This window comes from Eleginops maclovinus, chromosome 4 (assembly GCF_036324505.1).
Source record: "Eleginops maclovinus isolate JMC-PN-2008 ecotype Puerto Natales chromosome 4, JC_Emac_rtc_rv5, whole genome shotgun sequence".
Classification (NCBI taxonomy): domain Eukaryota; kingdom Metazoa; phylum Chordata; class Actinopteri; order Perciformes; family Eleginopidae; genus Eleginops; species Eleginops maclovinus.
The window spans coordinates 27,084,049-27,104,094 of record NC_086352.1 but is presented as its reverse complement, the minus strand read 5'-3'; the positions used below and the strand labels follow the sequence as shown (position 1 = coordinate 27,104,094).

General features: G+C 38.1%; 3 protein-coding genes across 4 annotated transcripts in view; all 3 read left to right on the top strand.

The window, feature by feature from the left end:
- The first annotated feature begins 11,526 nt into the window (after nt 1–11,526).
- Nucleotides 11,527–16,082, top strand: htatip2 (HIV-1 Tat interactive protein 2). Its single transcript, XM_063882376.1, has 7 exons — nt 11,527–11,782; nt 12,438–12,627; nt 12,705–12,812; nt 13,124–13,261; nt 13,402–13,463; nt 14,427–14,667; nt 15,132–16,082. The coding sequence occupies exons 1-6, from the start codon at nt 11,658–11,660 to the stop codon at nt 14,641–14,643; spliced, it is 840 nt and encodes a 279-aa protein (XP_063738446.1). The 5' UTR covers nt 11,527–11,657; the 3' UTR covers nt 14,644–14,667; nt 15,132–16,082.
- A 1,090-nt stretch (nt 16,083–17,172) lies between these two features.
- LOC134862851 (uncharacterized) lies at nt 17,173–19,030 on the top strand. Its single transcript, XM_063880952.1, has 3 exons — nt 17,173–17,287; nt 17,400–17,461; nt 17,543–19,030. The coding sequence occupies exons 1-3, from the start codon at nt 17,247–17,249 to the stop codon at nt 18,802–18,804; spliced, it is 1,365 nt and encodes a 454-aa protein (XP_063737022.1). The 5' UTR covers nt 17,173–17,246; the 3' UTR covers nt 18,805–19,030.
- A 565-nt stretch (nt 19,031–19,595) lies between these two features.
- prmt3 (protein arginine methyltransferase 3) overlaps nt 19,596–20,046 on the top strand; it is a 53,946-nt gene continuing 53,495 nt past the window's right edge. The window contains exons 1-2 of one of the 2 annotated variants that reach the window (XM_063880589.1): nt 19,596–19,663; nt 19,904–20,039. In XM_063880589.1, coding sequence (XP_063736659.1) covers nt 19,642–19,663; nt 19,904–20,039 — 158 coding nt within the window. In that variant the 5' untranslated portion in view covers nt 19,596–19,641. Of the gene's footprint in view, nt 19,673–19,903; nt 20,040–20,046 lie in introns of both variants that reach the window. The other variant, XM_063880588.1, reaches the window with a different exon arrangement.

The window sequence follows — 20,046 nt, the reverse complement described above, 5'->3', positions numbered from 1 at the left end:
ATTATAAAACAAGCCCACTGTGTGAACACTTATTGTACTTTCACTTTTTGACCAGTTAAAACAAATCTGAAAACCGAAGTTTAGTATTTTGATTGTTCCTGTTTGTTATGTCTAATTAAAATTGAGCCACGGCCTGTAAACACGTTTCAAAATTAACCTACTTCTGGTAACCTGTCATTTTGTCACAATAGAGATATTGGCAACAAATCTAATTCCAGCTCTTCTAAAAAGGGTGAAGAGGGTAAACATTTGAACTAATACAGTATCACCATAAAACCTATCCAGTGGATTTTTTACATCAAGGCATTACAGTTATATGTTTGGATATTCTAATGAGGCCTTCTCTTATTAAATATGTGCTTATTTGGATATATAAAACCAAACTATAGGGTCAGGACAATGCTGGTACAGTATATCTTTTTGTGACGTATAAGAGTCAAATGTTTTTTTAATGGGTTTGAGATGTTTTTTTTATCATACATAAACAGCCATAAAAAAGAAAATTGAAAAAACTTCGGATCAAGATATGGATAAAACTGATAACTTTAATCTAAGTGATTGGTAATACAGAGAATATTTCTGGTTCAGAGAATGAGACATTTCAAAATGCCCTTTAAAATGGTATGAACTGTACATTTCAATAATTGTTTTGGTTAAATTATCAGTAGTCTGACAGATAAACACATAAAAACGGAACATTATATATGCTTTTCATATTACAAATATAACAAAAACCTATCATGTCTGACATTTAATTTTGCCCAAATATCTTGAAATGTACACACTTAAAAATTGCCATGTCTTATTAACACAGAGTATACACAACATGCACAGATTATTACCTTTTAAAATTAGATAATGAACATATACATCTTGTTTTTCACACCAGTGTACAGGGGTCAGTTCCTGTAACTCGGTTGAGTATGTTGTCAATGAAGCTGTGGAATAGAATCTCAAACATTTAGGCAATTTCAGTGCAGTTGTTCCGTTATCACTCTTGGTTCTTTCCTGATAGAATTGATCAAATGAAGAGATCATAATAATAATAATAATAATGCAGATCAGGAAACATAATCAATTATACAATACGTTCATTAAAGGTAAAAGCACAGTGTCAGTTTCACTTTCAGTCAATAACACAAATATGAAAATTACCAAAAACCTGAAAATGAATTTAAACAGAATTTTTCAGACATAAGGCTGCATTCTGACCCCTTTCTGCTGTCATCTGATTTAAAAGAAAAAACAACACTGACTTATCGGTCATGTGGAAAGAAAATGTTACCAGGTTTACTTCAATCAGCTTTTTACATATATAGAAATATACTGTATAACAGACGAAAAGTGGTATATAATTGCTGTTTTGGGAATAAAGGAAAAGCTCAGTTTGCAGCAACGCATCCTTGTATTGAAAACAATTTAATTCTCCTGACTATTTGTAAAGAAATTGACACATTTGTGCTTTAAGGAAAGACTGTGTCTGTCTTAATACACAGACTGTGCCTCCATTTTGTAGCACCAACTATTTAGATTGTAAAGTCAGCATTCCTAAAATGATTTAGGTATTGGGAAGACATCTTAATGCTGACCTGCTGAATGTAAACACAGATTTGCCAGTTTTAGGGTACTAGTGTGCATGTAAAGAAATTGATTTCTCTTTGTAACAACTGGACCTTTCTTGGTTGTCAATAGTATATCCAAGCATCAATAAACCTTCAGGGAAAAACATGTACGAGAAGTTGCATGGATCAAGTGCTGCAGAAAATACTAATGTGCAATATATTCTTCCTGACGGCATTTTTATTCCTAATCCTGCATTCTTGCAAACTACTTTAACACATTGTTGAGAAGTAGTAAACATTAATTTATCAGTTCAAATTTTTATCGGTCCACCACAGACCACAACAGATCCCCCATGTGCGTCTCTAAACTCCCACTATCAGTCAGAACAGAGCGATACATGAGCCAAGCTGCTCAGTTTGTCTGCATGTGGTCTGCAGATCAGAGCACAGACACTGAGTGTGGTCCATCAACAGCTCTTCCTAATCAACCCCGGAGACCCCGGCCTTTTAGCCACCAGCCCTCAACATGTCTCGCTGTGTTTACACACACTGATTAGTTTCGTAAGTGTACAGAATGTCCTAAGGATGGTGATCTCTGAATCAACGTGCCCCTCAGTCCCATCCTTTATCTTCCCATCCTGCCGTCACAAAAGCCAGAGATCCTCTTGGAATCGCTGAGAGAAATTAGGGGATCAGAGTCGGCCAACTCCTGAGCAAGCAGACTGAGCTAATGGACCAGCCGCTTTCTCCTCCCCTCAAATTATTAGCTGAGCGAGGGAATGTAGCCAGTCCAGTCACAATGTTAATGCGAAAGCTTGCTAATCCCTTACACACACACACTGGCCTCGCACTTGCCTTGATGCGTGCACGGCTACTGGGTAATCACCGCACCACCCAGGCAGTGGGAGAGGATGGGAGAGCAAAGGAATGAGACTGAAAGTAAACACATACACATAGCGGGGTTCCCAGGGGCCTGGAAAATGTTGTAGGTTTAAGAGATGAGAGAGAAATGACAAAAGAAATGATTGATATCATTGTTTTCAAGTTTAAGACATCTTTATCATGATGTTACTTCCCAAAATGGCCACTCTTGGAGTTCTTACACTTCACAAAATAAGAGCATTGAGATAATTGGAAAAGTCTTTATGCTCCCAAATGGGGAACCTGACTCACATAGGAACACACAGGTAACCCAATACAACTCCTCCTCTCCATCAACACGTCACTTTCGAAGCCTGCAGGTTTAGGTTGGCAACAGCTGGCTAAAGCAGCATATGCTAATGCCAGATCTTGGGAGGAGTACTTTAGGCTTATGAGGGATTAGCGCTTGTTGGCCAGCCCTGACTCCCCGCTGAGCGAGCACGCTAATACAGGTGTTAGTAAACTGGCATTAGACTCCAGCTAATTAGCTTCCATTCACACAGTGATTGTCCTGCCAGCTCTGCCATTTGTAGTGCTGTTTGCTCATCGGCAGGGAGGTCTCTGTGCTGTGGTGGGTCCGTTATGATCCGACATGATCTCCCTTCTTCATTCTTTCATTCTCCCTGTAGGCCACTGGACATCAGGGCCCGTCTAAGAGACTAACTAAGCTGGTTTATAAGAAGCCAGAAGCTCAGACCGAGGAACTGAGGAGAGCCATCAGCATCACACTGAGACTGGCTGTCATAAAGTATGAATATGAGTGTGACAAGCAAAACCTGCAAAAAATGACAGCATATACTGTATAAAGATCCAAGCTCAACAGAAAGTAATCTGTAATCTGCGTTTAATGTTTACAAAACTAATTTTACAGTTGGCCTCAGTTTTCTTTTCCAAATGTGTTCGGCTAGAAGTACAATGTTATAGTTACTGATAAGCATGGATGACTAAAACAATGAAAAAGATCTAAGGTGTAATGGATTATATTAATGTTTAATAAACTTATCTCTTATAGTTGGAATATAAAACCATGATTTGATTATGTGTCTTCTTAATCCGACCGATAATGAGTCAGCCTTGATTAGTGGTTCGCAGTTCAAATATCATTTTGTAATTTTTCAAACAGTGCAGGGTTAAAAACCGTTTACGGTCAGCAACTGTTCGCAAACCTCAAGCATGAGTAGAATCACAACAGCAGTTATAATGAGATTTTATCCATTTTGTCCAACATGATATCTTCAAGAAAGAAAACTTTGGTAGGTCTCTGTCCATTAGTTTTATGCTGTTGCCATTTAACACGGTAATTGCTCCATGTTTGCATTAGTGATGGACAAAATGGATATAGGTAGTGGCCAAGAATTGAAAGATGGGTATTACGTGGACAACACTGTTGCTGGATGTGGGAAAGAGACTAAAGGTTAGTTGGTTGACATTCCCAAGCCTTTTTGCCGCGGATGTCGGCAGTTCAAAGGAGTCATTAAGCTTCACCCGTCCTGCCACAAAGGGGAGATTTAAGACAGCAAATAGATCTGATAGTGAAAACTCAAAGCCAAACACAAATATCCACTAAGAGGCTTTTGTGTAGAATTCTATTATTACTCCATTCAAGACCATACAGATCTAACTGTTTCAAGTTTAATTTTCTCCTGGGAAACTCATCATAACCGATAATCTGTTCTTTTTGTGCAACCTATTGAAATAAATGATATGCAAAAACGAAATACTAATGACAAACGATCATTATATCATTAGGCGTTGGTGGTCTTTAACTCTGCAGTAAAATCGTATTTGGCTGAAATCAAAGAACAATGATATAGTATATATAATATTGGTGTAGTAAACCCTGACTTATGTTAGCATAACTTCCAGCAACAAGAGAAAAGGAATCTCCTGTCAATTAGTTGACTGACATTAACAAAGACGTGCTGATGAAAAGAACTGGCGAGGCCAATACACATCCATTGCAGACAAGGGTTTGCATCTCAGTAGAAGAACAAAGTCTGAGGGGAAAATACTTTCAGTAGATAAGACAAAGGGCATTTTTGCAGGAAAAAGCATTCTTTGCAAGACAAACTGTTCAAAGTACCTGATGGTGTGATGGTCTACACATTGTCTAAGATTTCTCAGAGTCTTGTGAGCATTATTATCTTCTAACTAGTTTTTGTGTTTCTTTTGTTTAGGGTTCCATGCTCAGTGAATGTTTTATGTAAATGGTTTGGAAGCTCATTTTCCTAATTTTTCTATGGCCATGGTTGTCACTCTTTTATAAGGATTTATAAGGATTTTGTGACCTTGAAAGTATTTGGGCTATCTTAAGGTTACGTTTTATTTTATTTTTTAAAATTTCATACAACTTTAGAGGCAAGTTAACAACATACAGTATTTGTAATGTTACAATAAGCTACTAGATGTAACTCTTGTTTTCTTCGTCCTGCTGTTCCTATTTTCCAGCTCTGTCACAAACAACCACAAGCACCCATGCGACTAAGCTTCTGTGTGTACAGACAGACAGACAGACAGACAGCCAGACAGACAGACAGACAGACAGACAGACAGACAGACAGACAGACAGACAGACAGACAGTGAGACAGACAGACAGACAGACAGACAGACAGACAGACAGACAGACAGACAGACAGACAGACAGACAGACAGACAGACAGACAGACAGACAGACAGACAGACAGACAGACATTGTTATGTCTGGTCAAATCTGTTAGTTATGTTTGTTTATTATGTCTGTCATTTCATGTTTAATCTACTATTTATGTCATACCAAGTGAGGTGTTCATGTATTCACGTCATGTCATGTCTAGTCAAGCCCCTGTGTTTCATGTTGTGTCTCGTTTTCCATTTCCTGTTTTATTTTGTACTTACCTTGTTTCTCATTGCAGGCCCTGTTACTTTCTGTATTTGTGTGTTTTCCCGCCATTGTCAGTGTCTGCCCCGCCCCTGATTGTTGTCACCTGTTGCCCTCTGTTTCTGCCTCCCCTCCCCAGCTGTGGCTTGTGTTGTGATTAGTGTCTTTGTATTTAGTCCTGCTTTCCCTTGTGTTCTCTGTCAGTTCGTTGTCGTCTTTCATGTATCAAGTCAAGCGTTTTTCATGTCTTGGATTTCCCTACCATCTTCATGTGTTCAAGTCAAGTGTTTTTCATGTCCTGGATTTTTCCACACTTTGTATTTTTGTAAAACAGCTTTGGAATAAAGCTCGCCTTTTGTTTGTACCCATACCTGCCTCCCTTTGGGTCCTATTTCCCCAAACCCTGACAGACAGACAGACAGACAGAGACAGCTTCATCAATGATTTTCATTGAGCAATATGGCAGACCTACATTCTTGTCTGTTTAAATGAAATGATGTTGGTTATTATCAGCCTTGCACAAAGTTACACTACTCAATGCAGCTTAAGCGCTGTTGCGGGTCAGATGTAAAAAGACACAAACACTGACAGGGGGTGTCCACATGGCTCTGTTCAAACTACACGGAGCATCTGCCTACAGTTTAGTGTTCACACATTAGTTGGCATGGACACTCACAGCCAGGCAGAGGCAAAACGTGTCCTTAGGACTTTATACATTTTTGCTGGTTTCATAAAAATAAAAAATAAATGAATATGTTGTGATAGACAAGGAGACTTTGTTCCTCTTTTAATCTTTTCCACATTTGTACATCTTCTGTCAGCAGGTTAGCAGGTGATGTAGAAAAGCTTGAATTATTTATTTTAGGCGATGTGTGTCTGTATCTCATTAACAACTAAACCACAGTAAACCTAATGTTTTGATTTGATTGGTCACTTGAATTCCCCACACGTACATCGTAACAAATCACCTCAAATACGTCTGTCAAGTGCTTCCTATTCATAGCATTTCGTGTTACTGTACATGAATGATTGATATCATTATGGATTGAAATAGTTAGCAGCGGGTTGGCCAGATGTGCAAGTGTTGTCTTATCTCTACCTGCTGGGAGCTGTTGGGGCCCCCAGACTCTTTTTCGGAGCCTCTATTGAAAAACAGTGATAATCTGTTTGCTCCTTTAATGAGCCCATTGTTCCTCAGAGGAGTGAAAGAAGGTCTCATTGCTGCTTAGCTGCGGCTCTTTGAGCAGGAAAGCTCCTCTGAGCGCCACTGATACTGCGCCTCGAAACATATTGTGAAGGTCTGAGCCTCCAGTCTGAGCCTGCAACAAAGCCCGGCCGGAGGAAGATTCTGAGCCTCTGTCCTACTGTGGACTCCCTTTTTGTACCACTTTTTCACCGCTGATCAGAGGATCTGGCAGCTGGTATGGCCTTTTTAACACATCACCCTTTTGATTTCCCTTTTAAGGTTTCTGCTGAGGTTCCTTAAAATTGAGACAAAGAATACTTTAAATGTATCGCTAATACAGTACTATACATGTACAATATTTGTTTGAAAATTGGTCAAAATCTGCTTGAATTGAATCTGAAAATGTCTGTAAATATTTAACTTTGCTACATACTGTAACCTTTCAGTTAACCTAGTTGTTTCTATTCAATGTTTTGTATAGGGACTTTCTTACTTTCTAATCACAGGAAACATTTTGAACTGATCTTAAAAAAGTGTTCTTATTTATCTACAGCATCTTTTTAAAGAGGGGGACACTTGCATTTTTTAGTAACTGATACACTCCTTAAAAAAAATCTGTGTATTTTTACAGAAAATACTTATTTTAAGAGAAACAATGAGATTTGTGTACCCTACATTTTTAATTTGGCTATTCCATCACTTCATTGCGAAGCTCAATTAAACTCATAATTTAAAGCATGCTTGGTTTAAAAACTTTAAATCTAATAAAATGAGGATCATCTCTAAGATGCTACACATGTCAAGCTTTCAGACAAAATAATATTAGTAACAAAATATGAATGCACCTGAGCAAAATAAATACAATTTAAAATACAGATAAAACTGACCTGTAACAAGTTGGCTAAAGGCACACTGAAATATTCATAGATCTGTTATCAATTTGACGATAAAACAGATTGGAGATTAATTACCATTGAAATGTATGACAATAAATGGATATCTTAGCAGAAGGTCACGGAAAAGCTAAAGGCATCGTCTTGACTATTGTTCACACCAGCTGCATCAGTAGACACGGCAACAAATAATGGCAACAGTCGTCTCTAATGATGGATATTCCTCTCATAACACACACACACACACACACACACACACACACACACACACACACACACACACACACACACACACACACACACACACACACACACACACACACACACACACACACACACACACACACACACACACATCATAGCTAGCATGAATCCCTGCATCTTGATCAGACAATGCCTCTCTAATTGAGCTAATCCCCACTTCAGGATCAGTGCTGTCCCCTGAGGTCTGACCCTCCACCCGGCCTGTCTCCTGCTCTCACTGTCTCAGCTTAAAGCTCCCGTCCCCTCTGTGGCTCATGTGGACTGCAAAGCTGTTTATTGGGAGACAATGGGCAGCAGATTGTGCTGTCAGGCTCCATTAATATCCATCATTAGCATCACACTCCAGAGTCTGAGGAATCAAAAACCTAAGCCTTAAACCATGTTTGTGTAGTGTGTGTGTGTGTGTGTGTGTGTGTGTGTGTGTGTGTGTGTGTGTGTGTGTGTGTGTGTGTGTGTGTGTGTGTGTGTGTGTGTGTGTGTGTGTGTGTGTGTGTGTGTTTGTGTGTGTGTGATATACAGTATGTATATGTACGCATGCATGTATATATAGGTCTAATTAGGAAATTGTATTGAAACCCATTCATATCAGTAGATTTTACAGAACTCTGCATATGTTTCAAGAAAATTAATGTTTTCTTAATCATATAAACATTTTACCCTTCACAATATATCATGATACAAAATATGTGTTCAATGCCAGAGGGCTCAATGAAATTTCATCAATTAAGAACAAACCTATGATCTTTAAACAACATCCTACAGGACCTGTTTGTTTAAAGATGTTATAAAATCAATCATTTGCTTTCATATCTGAATTTCTTGGCTTCGTTAATGTTAAAGTTGCTATACCATTGGCATTTTGAAGTAAAACCCATAGGAAAAGTGAATTTCGAAATCAATAAAAACTATTAGAAAGTGGAAGCAACAGTATAAAGGTTTTTTTTTTTGCTGTGTAGTTTGTTTTCAAATTACAATACAGTTACATATACTATGAACGTGTCAATCCATAAATGCTATGTGTATAGTGTTGAATTGTGACCTTACTATCATTACACATCAAAGATTGTTTTTGGACCTAGTATCCAATTATAACACTTAAAAAAATAAAAATAAACAATGATGATCCCAGACACAGTTGAATTAGACAAAAAAATCCTAACCCTGTGAGTTTTCTTTGCTTTAGTATCAAGGTTGGAGTTGCAGGTCAGGTGCAACTTGTTGATAATTAATTGCAAATATCTTAATCTTTGCATGTGCCAGTACCAACCCCCATCATCAGTTAAATATTTTTTACCAACCTTTATTGTTATTTAGTTACCATCACACAGGGACATATACTGTATAGATACAACATAATAAACAATAATACAAAAAGAAAAACTAAGAGAAAAGATAGGGAGTCCCTTGCCCACGTCACCTAAGATTAGTAGGACACGGATATCTATTGCTTAATAAATATAGTATGTGGGGGTTTCCATGGTGTTACAATAATCTCTTGGGTAAGACCAGCGAAGAGCACCCTTTTCTAATGGTTTAATAGGATAAGAGAGGAATCATCATTCAACAACACAATATTTGGGAGACAGAGTATGTGAACTCCAATAACCTCAAATACAATGTCAATCACTTGCTTCCAGAACTTTCCAACATGTGTATGTATGTGTACATATGTGCCAATAGTCCTTTGGTTACACATAAGGCATATGGGGCTTACAATCATCCCTAATTGACAGCATTTCCTGGTTAACAGGTAATGTATCATTTTATACTGTATCAATTGGTGATTGTGGTAACGTGAGGTTAGAGAGGTCAGTTTTTACCTGTGTTTTAAACAAGTTTCTAAATAGCGGTCAGTCATGTGTGAGCTATTCCCCATCCACTGTTCTAAAAGCTAATCCTGTCTGAATAAGACTTCAGGTGAAGTGTGGCAGAACAGCAGTGACAGAGACATCAAACATATTATGCAATGCGGAGAAAATACGGGAGGGATTGTGATTGAGTGAGGTAGAAAAGAATGTGGAAACGCCAATGAAAACCAACACTTCATGATCCATATGTCCTTTAGTGCAGGCTAATCAATGGTCAAACGCAATTGACCACTGACCACCATTGGTATTTCCACCTCCAGCAGCGGAGCTCTGAAAGGAAATTGAACCACGTTTCTGCCACGCACCCACTGAGGCATAAGCCTTCTTATTCCAACTTCCTGTCTGATCAATGCGAGAGACAATGACTCAACAGGTGTGACAGACAGGAGCCCAGCTGCAGCTTCCCTCCCCGCCGGTAGGCCCAATTAGCACCCGTGGCTAAGGAACAATGAAGCGACATTTCATTTCAGCAGAGTGCCAGTTTAAGGCCTCTTCTCTCAACCTCAGCCTCTTTTCTTTCTGTCTCTTACTGCTGACATCTTTAAAGGATCATCCCTGGCTCCATCATATTCTATTAGATTGGGTCGATGCCTTGTGTTCCAAGTGGCAGGGGTGTTAAAAACATGGGGTGTTGATGAATTCATTGCATGTGACTGGACTTGCTTTCTTTGTAAAGAGGTTTTGGCTAATGAAACCCCCCAAAGGTCTGACAAAAGGCAAAGACGTTTGTCAAGGTGCGGCTCGCTTTTGGGTCCAGCCTGGATTCTGTTCTGAACAAATAACACACAGATGCTTTCATCCTGGATGACTTTTCAACTTATTTGGATACAAAATGATCCACTGTATCTTGAAATAAAAGCCTTTCATAAGGAGTTACAGTTTCTGATATATGAATGGTTTTAATGTGTAAAAAGACTGTGTTTTCTGTCCATCGTTTAACATCAGATGCTTTTCCTTAACATGTTTGGATCTGCTTTAAGAGAATTGTACAAACATATTTGTTGTTTGACAGGGTTATATATATCAATCGTTGGTCTATTAGGGTCAGGTCTCATGGAGTTATTACAAATGATGCAATTTAAAAAGTCGAGAACAAACGTTTGACAGCTACTCTCTAAGGGTTTGATGTTAGCAATGAGAATATCTTCTCTTACAAATGTAGTGAACTGGTTGTCTCCAACTAGAAGATCCAGACTTTCTGCAGCGATTAAGAGGTACAGATCATAGTGCAGAGTTTGAGATACAGTAACAGTTCGGTAACAGAGTATTTTTGTTACAGAATGGCATGGCAATTTTTTTACTTACGTAAAATATCTGAATACAATTTCCCCTACTTGGCAACATGCATCTTACATTAAAAGCGCAACATGCTAAACTGTTAGAACTCTGAAGGCTTTGGGGGAGTTGTGGAGATGATGTGAATAATTCATCTGATTTTTGTATAAAGTGGGTTGGGCTTTATTTCTATATCTTTTCACAAATAAACAAAATAATTTCCTAACTCCTAATGGAGTTATAGTTAAATACATTTTAAAAGAGTAATTAAGGATGTTTACGCACACACACAGTTGCAACATTTCCTGTGGAGCAAAAACACAGATTGAACCCAACTTTTAATAGACGTTTGTAACATTCAAATGTTCTTGTAAGCTTTACGTAATCACCCTTAGGAGAAGGTTTATTCATTTAATGTTTGGGAGATATTGATGTTTAGTACAAAACCTCTAATGCATTAGATATAAATCAAATTCACCAAGGTTTAACAAAAAGTAAACAATTCACTAAAACAGATGAACACATATTTTCTTCTAAGTAGCAGTGAAAGTAGTGTCTTTATAGGTTTTTATATGTCTAGTGCGCATGCGCTGTCCCTGTGCAATTACAAGCTTCTCTTCTTTTCCGTTGGATTCAATATCATATTGTAAAACCCACCAAATAAATGAAACATACAAATAACAGTATTGCTGTAAATCGAGCCGTCAATCGTTGAGTTTAACGATCTTGATCAGTTTTTCCCTCAGCCTATCAACGAAGCAGAGGAAGCACCATCTGTGAACATGAAGCAACACGGAAGTGTCCCAGCAATTTAGCCATTGCTCCTGGCAATGTCTGTTATGAAACTGCTGGACTCCACCCTAGGAAAAGCGACCGGGATCTTTACTGTCGTAATTGTTGTCATTGCAGTGCTTTTTAATTATTTCGACGACCCTGATCCGGTAAAATACACCAGGTAAATAAACGTGGAAGGCTGTGTTAGATTCCCTGTTAGCTCGGCACATGAGTGTACTGTAGCTGCGATCTTACACATGAACACAGGTCAATTCGTATAGCCTATAAGTACTGTTTAATTTCAGCAAATTTCTGGTCCAAGACCTGTGAAACCCAATTGCAAACCTTTTTTAATTAACGTAAGAACGTCACTCACTGACTAAACATGAGTAATCGACAGAACGTCAAACCAAACCCCGTTCATAAATCCGTGAATTCAATCAGAATATTTTCTGATTGTACAAACATGCCTGGCTTGTAAAACACAAATACAACTGGATTATATAGTATATGCATCTTCTCATGAATTCGGCATACATTACACTACTATACCCGTTTCTAATATGTATCGGTTGTCACCAAGTCGAATCCAGCCTATTTTCTCGGTCCCAACTACAGACAGGAAATTATATGAAAGCTACATCTTAATAGCTTCCATCTGTAATCGCTCTTATTGACATGATTAACAATTGCAGTCAATTTACCTAACTGTATTATTATTTTCGTAATTGCCCAAATGAATTTGTTAGCATTTACACACATTGCCTATAAAGTTACATTTTTAGCACAACCTGCACTCATATATGCCGCTGAGAGATTTCTGCTTTTGCAAACAGCATGGCTGAGGACACCAAGACTCTGGAAGAAAATTTCAGGCAGCAAAATAAAAGCTGTTTCATCCTCTGTGCCTCGGGGGAAACCGGCCATATGTTGCTTCAAGATCTGCTTGGGCGCAACATCTTCTCCAAAATCACCCTGATCGGAAGGAGGAAGCTCACCTTTGAAGACAAAGCATACGAAAACTTGGTTAGTGGCTTGATTCTTGTTGTGTGACTCAAATTGCCATAGATTCCTCATGTTGACATTGACAACTTTGCCCCCAGGTCCAAGATGTGGTGGACTTTGAGAAGCTTGAGGATTATGCTGCATCTTTCCAGGGCCATGATGTCGGATACTGCTGCCTGGGAACCACCAAAGCGAAAGCAGGAACTGTAAGTTACATTTTACTAGACAGACACATGAGCTGGACCGGTGAATCAATTAAGAAATTAACAAAACAAAGTATATTTTAGGATTTGATGGTGTTGTTGCTCAGTGAGATGAGTCATTGTCATGTGCAAGCATTTCCAGTGGTAAAGTCTGAAAAAGTTCCAAGACCAATATACTTATCTGCCAAAATGAGCTTGTCAATTAATATATTAGAAATTGATAATTATCAATTGTATTTATTTTAATAAAAAAGTAATAATGTTGTCTCAATTCTGTATTTTTTTTCTTCTGTTACTTCTCTCTTTTATTTCAGGAAGGATTCATCCGTGTTGATCACGACTATGTTCTAAAATCAGCAGAGCTTGCCAAGGCAGGAGGCTGCAGTCAGTTCCACCTGGAGTCCTCCAGAGGAGCGGATAAAAACAGCAACTTCCTCTACCTCAAAGTCAAGGTAATTTATTTCCTTTCTATTCTGCGAACCACATACTGAAGTGTTTTTATTTTTCCCAACTAAGGCGTCTCTGTGTGTCTCAATAAATAATGGAACTGGATAATCACTTAAAGATTATCATGAAATCAATTCTCTTTCAGGGACAAGTGGAGGCAGAAATCGAGGCGCTAGGTTTTGACAGATTTGCCATTTACAGACCAGGGTGAGTCATCTAATTTTATTATCTCAATTATACGACCAACTTCCATAATCACAGCATGAGACACATTTTCCCCAAACAAAAAAAAAGATTCATACATGTATACATTCTACATACATAACAACAGAAATATAGTCAAACAGTGAAGGATCCAATCCTGTTGTCCTGAAAATGTGCATTCTCTGCAGCAAATGTTATTATGCATGTGAATATTACCTAAATCTGCTACAGAAAGTCTTACTAAAACACATTGCGATGTGGGGATTGATCGTGAGATCTGATGGCTGCTTACAGTTTTAAAGGAAGCTTAGCACAACAAATACGTAGAACCAAGCTTAATTACCTTTGTCTTCAAGTGTTCTTAGTGGATACACACTACAGAAGAATATACCCTTAATTGTCCCACTGAGGGGAAATTTACATTCTGCATTTGACCCATCTTAGTTAGGAGCAAGTAGCTGCCATTATCTACGGCACCCAGAGAGCAATGTAGCTCCTTGCTCAGGGACACCCCGGAAGCACTTGGTCTTTCAGGGACTTGAACCGGTGACCTTCTGGTTCCCAGGCCAAGTCCCTATGGACTTCGACACCAGCGCCTTAGAGCATATTCATTTAGCTTTACTAATGTTTGAGAGATTGTGATCCAGGTTGTTTTCATTTCCCTACTGCTAATTGTAAACTTGTTTAAAAGTCATGGTGAAATGTTAATGTACACCAATAACAAGTGTATTTCACTCCGGTGCAGCCCATGAAAAACATTTGGTTGCACCATAACGTGATACAAATGATTGATTAAACTTGATTGTACTGCTCCAAAGTGTGTCATTGATAATCAATGCTGTTAATGGTCCCATTGGAGAACACATCTAAATGTCAAATCTGCTGAATGAAGTGGTCGTCACCAATAGCCTGATCCAAGCCAATAAAATTTCTAAATCATCAATATCTTCGTGTTTTCTCCAACAGGGTTTTGTTGGTAGACAGGCAGGAGAGTCGGCCTGCTGAGTGGCTGGCCAGGAAATTCTTTGGTGCCTTGTCAGCCGTTTGTTCTACAGCCATGTCCATTCCAATCCAAGTGGTGGCAAAAGCGATGGTGTCTAACACGTTGCTTCAACCGGAGCAGAAAACAGAGATCCTGGAGAACAAAGACATCGCCAGTCTGGGAAAGATTGCAGGGAAATAAGAAGATGCAAAAAAATACACTGAGGTGAGAAAGTTAACCGTTTACACTTATTATGTTAGTGGGAATGAACCATGCTCGAGCAAGATGGTGTTTTTTGTGGGCACCTAATTCATCTTTTTTTCACAAGGTAATATTTGATGAGTTTATGAGTTTCAATTTATACTACTATTAAGTATCGTTAATAACTAATAAGTATGTACTGTATATACCGGTACTATTAAGTTTCCATAACAAAGCTCTTAACATTTCAGATCGGATTAGTTTATATATCCTGACCAATTTTGCTGTAAATCAGATTAAAATATGATTCACTACACTGATCTCTCTGATTTAGCTTTCACATCGTGATCCAAATTAATATTTTGGCTTAGCCCTTGAATTTATTATTGCTCATTTTTAATCTGTTTAAAGTTAAGACTTTGGCAGTATAAATATTACTGTGATTTTCAGCGTCACTTCAAACTATTGATTTTATTTTCTCTTTACAGGTATTTCCAGCAGATATACTGGGACGACTACAAACACTATTCACATCATCACTATGTCAATGATGTTCATATACTTGAAAAATGTGTTGATTTTAAAACGGAACTGAACATGAATTTATCCATGATGTCCATTATCAGAAAACCCACATATTTTTCCATCACTCTACTTGACTGTTTTGATTCTACTAGATATTTGGTTTAAACTATCTGTTTACTTAGCAAAGATATTGTATCTTCATTTATTTTGGTCTTCTTTTTCTTTGCTTTTGAGTGATATTTTTTGTAATCAGGGAACTACTGCTAAGCTTCTTTATGTAATGGCATTGCCTTAAAGTAAATGCTTAAATGTCGAATACAATTAAAATATTGGATGTCTTTAACATATTTTCATTAAATTATCATAGAAATATGTGTGTGTTTGATTTAGAAACATCCATTCCATAATAGCTGTATCAATATGAACTATCCTCTGTGAGTATGACTGCAGTTTATATCACAATTTTTCTAAAATGTTATAATAGAAGTATGCTAAATTGTATGTGATAATTGAATTATCTGTAACATGCACATCCTAGAAAATCCATTAAAAATAAGATTTTTTATTTTAGGCTAGCAATCAAACAATGTTTGAAAAACTTTGTTAATAATTCCTTTTGCATACTTAATTCTAAAGCAAGATTGTATTCCTTCCAAAGTTAAGTAATATAAGTTCTTAAGAACAGCCAAATTTAGTATATTTTATCTGTTTTCCTCTGAAAGACAAAAATCATCCATGATGTAGACGCATGAAAACCAGCATGTGTGTTCACACAAATTAAATAGCTATTCAGTGACAGACCATAATGAATGTATCTGGAAAACAAGTTGAGTATTATATAATTTTTTTGTTAACTGTTTTGTATTTGATTTATTTGAACTTATTCAAAATATAAATATTTTTGTGTTTTGATATATTTTTTGGGTTTATCTGAAGCACTCCAACTTGCCATCATGTTTGAAAGATCAGTGAAATCACTGTATCTTTTCTTCTTGATCAAGCAGCGCCCTCTTATGACTGAATACGGTTACACTTATTGGGCTCTTAAAATCTGTATCGCATGGAGGACTCGTCAAATCTGTGGCTTAAGTTTTTTTTTAAACTTTATGTACTAATGGCCAATTATATTTTGTTCTTATCATGCACACAATAAGTTTTCTATCTCTTTACATTGCAGCTAAAACAATATATATACAGCCGTGGAAAAAATTAAGAGACCACTTCAGCATTATCATTTTCTCTTGTTTTATTATTTATAGACGTCTTTGAGTTAAATTATTATTATTATTGTATTCTCTAAACTACTGACACTTTTTCGCTGTGGTGGAATTCAACAGACACTGGAATGGCTGCCATACATCTGGAGATAAAGATTTGGAGTGGTCTCCACAAATCTTTCCCGGCGCTGTATATCCCACAGGCAATTACACTGCTAAATACCTGAGCTCTGTGCCTCCATAACCTAAAGCTTTCATCTGTTTGCATCTTACAATTTATTTATGACAATAGTTATGAATGCAATAAATAATATTTAATTTTATATTCTGTTCTTGTATCTCTTATTTTATTTACATGTATATAGACCCCTGTATTTACTTGGTCTCTTACAACATTCTCTGCACTATTTAGCTTACTGTTCTTGTTTATTTTCCTGACATGTATTTAAGTATAATTATTTTTTAATTTGTATTAACATTTTGTATTTGTTTTATGTGCTATACAAATATGTGGCAATGTTGAAGGACCTTGGGAAGATGTTTATTTCCGTAGCATCTGTGCATATGAGAATAAAGTCTTTGAATCTTGAATATATCTAAAGTCAAGTTTTAATTGATACAGTCGTATTAAGAATTAACAGCTGACAGTCGTTTGGTCCATATTCTGTTCTGATCCTACATCATTTAGATCCCAATAAGTAATGATGTACATGTTGTTTGAGGAAACTGCTTTATTTTCTTCCTTCAGCTTTAGGTGTTGCCATCATGGCTGCCCAGCCATTAGTACAAAATGAGGAACAGCTGAGTCTCTCACTGCACAGAGTTTATAAATAGGGGCCTGAGTCTGCCCTTCCCTCCTGGATGAGGTGCAGCTTAACAATGAACCCTGCAGACAGTTTTAGGTAAGTGGTTTTGTTTAATGGTCATTTAGATTACAGCTTTTTCACTTGTGTTTATTTTAATATATGCTTTGGAAGCTAATGATCTTAACCAGTTGTGCCCTTTACTCTCTAGGTTGTCTGTGCTTTGTTTGTGGCTGCTGCTTGGTTATGTAAATTGCGAGAATACCCAGAGAGGTATGTAAATATACCATTTTAACAGCCATTTATGTGGATTCATGTGGAATAATTTACCATCTCTGTGGTTTGTTTTAATAGGTTATGTCCGGGCAGGACAGGCTCCAGTGGGTGTCCACAATGACAGAAGAGCTTCTAAGAGATGGAGTAACCCACCTTTTATCAGAACCTTTAAAGCTGGTTACAATGGCAACATTTACCCTGCAGAATATCACACCAAAGACTCTCAATCCCCACTAATCCGAAGCCATCCTCCGATTATTCCTGAAATACAAAAAAGCAAAGTTCCAGAAAGCCAAGACGGCTTCTTAAACCCTGGCTTAGCCTTAGTAACTCAGGGACAAAATACTTTGGTGTTCAAGCGCTTTGGGAACAAGGCATTCACTTTCGCTGATGGCAAGAAGGTTCAGCAGGTAAACCCTGAGTCTGAGTTCTCTGCAGGTGTAGATCAGCGTCCACCCCATATCTCTCCCACCAGATTTAAATCAACAGTAAGTTTTCCCGCTGTGCAGATGGAAAAAGCACCTGTAGCCTTTGGACCCAACGACAGAAGGGTCCCTGTTTACTCATACAGCAGTAATGCACGTCCAAGTATTCAACCCTTTGAGTCTCATCTGAAATCTGAGACACAAACGATTCACGTAAAATCCTCTGGGCCCAACTTTTCCCCCAAAGGCTTTAATCATGGCAGAAGAACCTTCTTCAGACCCATCGACAAAGGACATTTTCCTGGCAGCAATCCAGCAGGAAAGGTTGAGATGCGTATATCTTCTCAATCATGGAGTCCAAGGGTCTATAGCAGTGATGGGATGTCCAAAACAAGAGGATACACCCATGTGCGCCACATTAAGCCTAGTGTTGAAAGAACATGGCACCAAGCGACTGCAGGTAGGAGGACTCAGGACAGCTGGGGTCCTCCACCAACAGAGAGAACACATATCCCGGTCTATGGAGGGAAATTCAAACCTTTCCAAACACGTCTTACAAATGATGAACCCCCTGCTTCCACCAATTCATTAGACATTACAACTGCTCCCATTCAGACATTTCCAGAGACAACCCATCCCCCCAATTTGACTTCCACAGGTAATGCTTCAACAGCTGTTCCTCCAGTCACTGGAGAGTGGAGCACCAAGTCCGCTTCACCCGTGCAGACAGAGGGCCGAGATGCAGAGCTCACAACAGAGGCATCAAACCCTGAAGGCCTGTCTGAAAGCGAAGCAGAAGTTGGATCTTCCTTGGAACACAATGGGTCAGTTACAGTTTCTCCTCCAAAGCTACAACCAGAAGATGAAGGAACAAGAAGTCCTACTACTGTCTCAGGTCTTCAAAACCAAATATAATTGAATTGAATTTGACCTGCCAGATGCTGATTTGACAAACATCAACACTGGAGGCAACATCAGCAAGAGGATAAGATATCTGTTTTGGTAAAAATGTAAATACCAAGTTCTATGGTGGGGAAATGGTTGTTAATGAGATCTTTCTCCTCCAGATTTTACACCTACCGTTCTGCAGCTTGTCCAGTAAAGTGTCTGACTGTTAATAAAGAAGAACATTTATGCTTGACTTTTGTTGTTCAGTTTTCTTTCTTTATGTACATGCTCTTTATTACACCTGAAATAGAATCTAATAGAAACCTGTTTATAGCTTAGCTCTGCAAGTTTGGAGTAACTTAAGTTTTTGAAATGATAATTACCACAAATCTCTTTTAAAGAACTTGCAAAATACAATATATTTTCCAACTTTCTGTCTGCACAATTTTCACGTATCTTGCATAAGTTTATCCATATTTGTAAAGTACTGTATGTTTACTTTTAACCCTTATTTGTCAGGCATCTGATTTATGAAGACCGTATATTAAAACGAAAGAGTTTCTGAGCACCAATAACACAACCTAATATGCCAAGTTTGGAACTGGCATTGTCAAATGAAACTAGCAGTGAAAAAGTCACAAAGGTTGTACATTTTAACTTTGAATAGGTCACAATAAACCCTGTTGACATGTATGAGAGTTGTCATCGTTGCTGTGTTATGAATTAAACTCTGGCGACATCCTGTGGTGTTTATTTGGAAGTGTACAATTTGATTCAGCATATATGATGCCAGTCTATGGCCCGGCCCCTTTCTTTTACGTCACCAAACGTCACCAGGAAGTCCACTGAAACCAAAGCAACATCATGGCAGAATACAGACACACACGTGAGTTTGGTAAATAGCTCCTTTTAACCCCCAAACCGGTAGCTATTGAAATGTAAACTCTTATTTTGGTTACCGCTGAATTCTGAAGCTTAATTACGGAAATAATGTTGTGTTTAGTTGCTTCAAACGTAACGTTATCCGCCTTTTGCCTAGCTGCAACGTTAATGCTAATTTCGGAGGAGACTCGCTTACTATAACATCGCGAAAAGTTGTAGCTGTAATGAGGTTTTGTTTCGACAGACTGTGATGGGGGTGCAGACGAGATGCCCGAGCTCTCTGACGGTGAGGATGAAGACATTGAGGATGAGGAGCTGTGGCAGTGTATGGATGATGATGACAGTCAGCGAATCAAAGTCACCTGTCTGTTCTGTGACAGGTGAGAT

Coding starts and splice junctions, on each gene's coding strand:
- htatip2 (XM_063882376.1), top strand. CDS start 11,658: ATGTCTGTTATGAAACTGCTGGACTCCACCCTAGGAAAAGCGACCGGG. Junction 11,783..12,437: donor GATCCGGTAAAATACACCAG/GTAAATAAACGT, acceptor TTTTGCAAACAG/CATGGCTGAGGACACCAAGA. Junction 12,628..12,704: donor ACAAAGCATACGAAAACTTG/GTTAGTGGCTTG, acceptor CTTTGCCCCCAG/GTCCAAGATGTGGTGGACTT.
- LOC134862851 (XM_063880952.1), top strand. CDS start 17,247: ATGAGGTGCAGCTTAACAATGAACCCTGCAGACAGTTTTAG. Junction 17,288..17,399: donor AACCCTGCAGACAGTTTTAG/GTAAGTGGTTTT, acceptor TTTACTCTCTAG/GTTGTCTGTGCTTTGTTTGT. Junction 17,462..17,542: donor TTGCGAGAATACCCAGAGAG/GTATGTAAATAT, acceptor TTGTTTTAATAG/GTTATGTCCGGGCAGGACAG.